Source organism: Aptenodytes forsteri, unplaced genomic scaffold (assembly GCF_000699145.1).
Source record: "Aptenodytes forsteri isolate BGI_AS27 unplaced genomic scaffold, ASM69914v1 Scaffold290, whole genome shotgun sequence".
In the NCBI taxonomy this organism is placed as follows: Eukaryota; Metazoa; Chordata; class Aves; order Sphenisciformes; family Spheniscidae; genus Aptenodytes; species Aptenodytes forsteri.
Window position 1 is genome coordinate 1,430,374 of NW_008795244.1, and position 1,916 is coordinate 1,432,289.

At 46.3% G+C, this 1,916-nt stretch overlaps 1 protein-coding gene across 1 annotated transcript in view; it reads left to right on the forward strand.

Annotated features, from left to right (window-relative positions):
- SRSF11 (serine and arginine rich splicing factor 11) overlaps nt 1-1,916 on the forward strand; it is a 25,514-nt gene that overhangs the window by 744 nt on the left and 22,854 nt on the right. Inside the window, exons 2-3 of the mRNA XM_019471912.1 lie at nt 272-378; nt 766-845. Coding sequence (XP_019327457.1) covers nt 272-378; nt 766-845 — 187 coding nt within the window. The remainder of the gene's footprint in view (nt 1-271; nt 379-765; nt 846-1,916) is intronic.

Genomic DNA, 1,916 nt, shown 5'->3' on the forward strand with positions numbered 1-1,916 from the left:
TGCAGGGTGGAAGCCACGACGCTGAAATGGTGCCCCGAAATGGGAGCGGGGCCGGCCAGCAAACTCTCCCTCCCATCCCGGACAGGGTTCACCCCAGCGCCTGGGACTGCGGGCCCAGGGGGGGCCGTCTGCCTCTTCCCCAGGGGTTTTTGTTGCTGCTCCGACTCCTGCAAAACTTAGCAGCCAGACTGTCACCTTTGTGCCAGATGAAAACTGCCATTTCCATACTGATCTCGGGTCAGCTGCACTGTATACGGTTTTCACCACCCAGATCCGCTTGCGTTTTTGGCCGTAACTCCCCCCAACAAACGGGAGGACAAAGGAGAAGTCCTGTCCCCTCAACAGCAGCGCTTCCCTGAAGAGCAGTCTGAATATTTGGTACAAATCCGCAGAGCCTGTGAACGAAGCAAGACTAGAAACTGTAGTTGACAACACAACTGAGGACATCAAATTCTTACTAATTACGAGAAAGGAGACTCAGCAACAAATCACCTGCAGCTGTGCACACCGTATTACACAGATATCACTTCCCACTCTTCGTCTCCCCCATTTTTTTTTGCTAAGGTCTTCATCTTTGTCACAAGTGTGAATCCAGACCAAATAAGCTGGAAATATTTTATACATACACGAGGTATACCAAATAAAAAGGCATTTTTACATCAACCTATTGTTTTTCCTTTTCCCTTTAGTCCAGAGTTCGCAAACTAAATAAAAATATTTCAGACTGAAAAATTCTGGCTGCCTACCAATATTTGAGATTAACAGGGACCAGTCACCGCTTCTACTGTTCAACCTGTGAGTCAGAGCGATGTCTGCCTGATCCTACCAGCAGTTCCTGGTGAGAAGTAAGTTATGAAAATGGAGTGTTTCCCCCTCAGTCATTGAAGTTTTTAGCTGTAGCTCTTCTCACTTCCAAACACCACGTTTGTGTTTCAAACACTACCCTTTTTGAGAAAAGCTTCTACTATTAGTTCCATTGAACTTAAAATTAGTTAAGGACCAAATACCACATTAGGTAAATAAGCATGTGATTCAAGAAACTGTCATACTTCAGGCACTAGATCTTGATTAATTATTTTGGCCTCATTAGTTTTTTACCACTGTTCTTTAATTCCCCTTTTCTCTGTCTCCTCTCTCTGGGAGTCACCAGGCAGTACTCTGTAAGAAAATGCTGGGTGTTTCAACTGGGTATTAAAAAAAACAGTGCTGGAAACCCCAGATTTTTGTATGAAGTCTTCAAGTTAAGTTTATGTTTGTTCCCGTAAGAGAAAGATATATTTGGAAGGGCAGGAGTTAAGCAAGCTGAAGCTGGTTCGTAACAGGTAGAAATCATGCCAATGGATGGGAAGGGCTGGGGGTAGGGCTGAACTTCCTGGAATGATTAATATTTGTTACTTAAAAATTGCTTTTATGGACTTTGGAAATAACCTATTGCTTTATTTACAATCTGATGCCAAGAGCGATAGAGCAGAAAATGTCGAGAGCACTCAAAGTACATTCATCTCAGTGAAGCCAGGCAACAAAATACCTATTCCACTCATCTCTATGCAAAAACAATTAATTCCTAGGTCAACCAATTGACCTAGCCTGTCTAAAATGCGGCAATTTTAAGCCTACAGCTCTGAAGGAGCAAGCAACATTGCCAAACCCATCTGGAACACCTTGGGCAGGGCACTGTTAGCAATGCACCAGCCCAGCTGGGGTTGAGGCCTCCAAGACCCATCTGCCCCTCCGAAAACTGACCAGAAGTACTCTGGAACCCCAGCCGCCATCCGGATGAGCGCCCGTGCTACCGGCACAAAGGGCAGCTTGGGCTCAATACTCTCTGTCAGCATTAGAACCCTTCAGGCTCCCCAGCCCCTGAGGCGAGACGCAGGCCGCGCACGGAAGCGGCCGCAGCCACCTCACACCTCTCC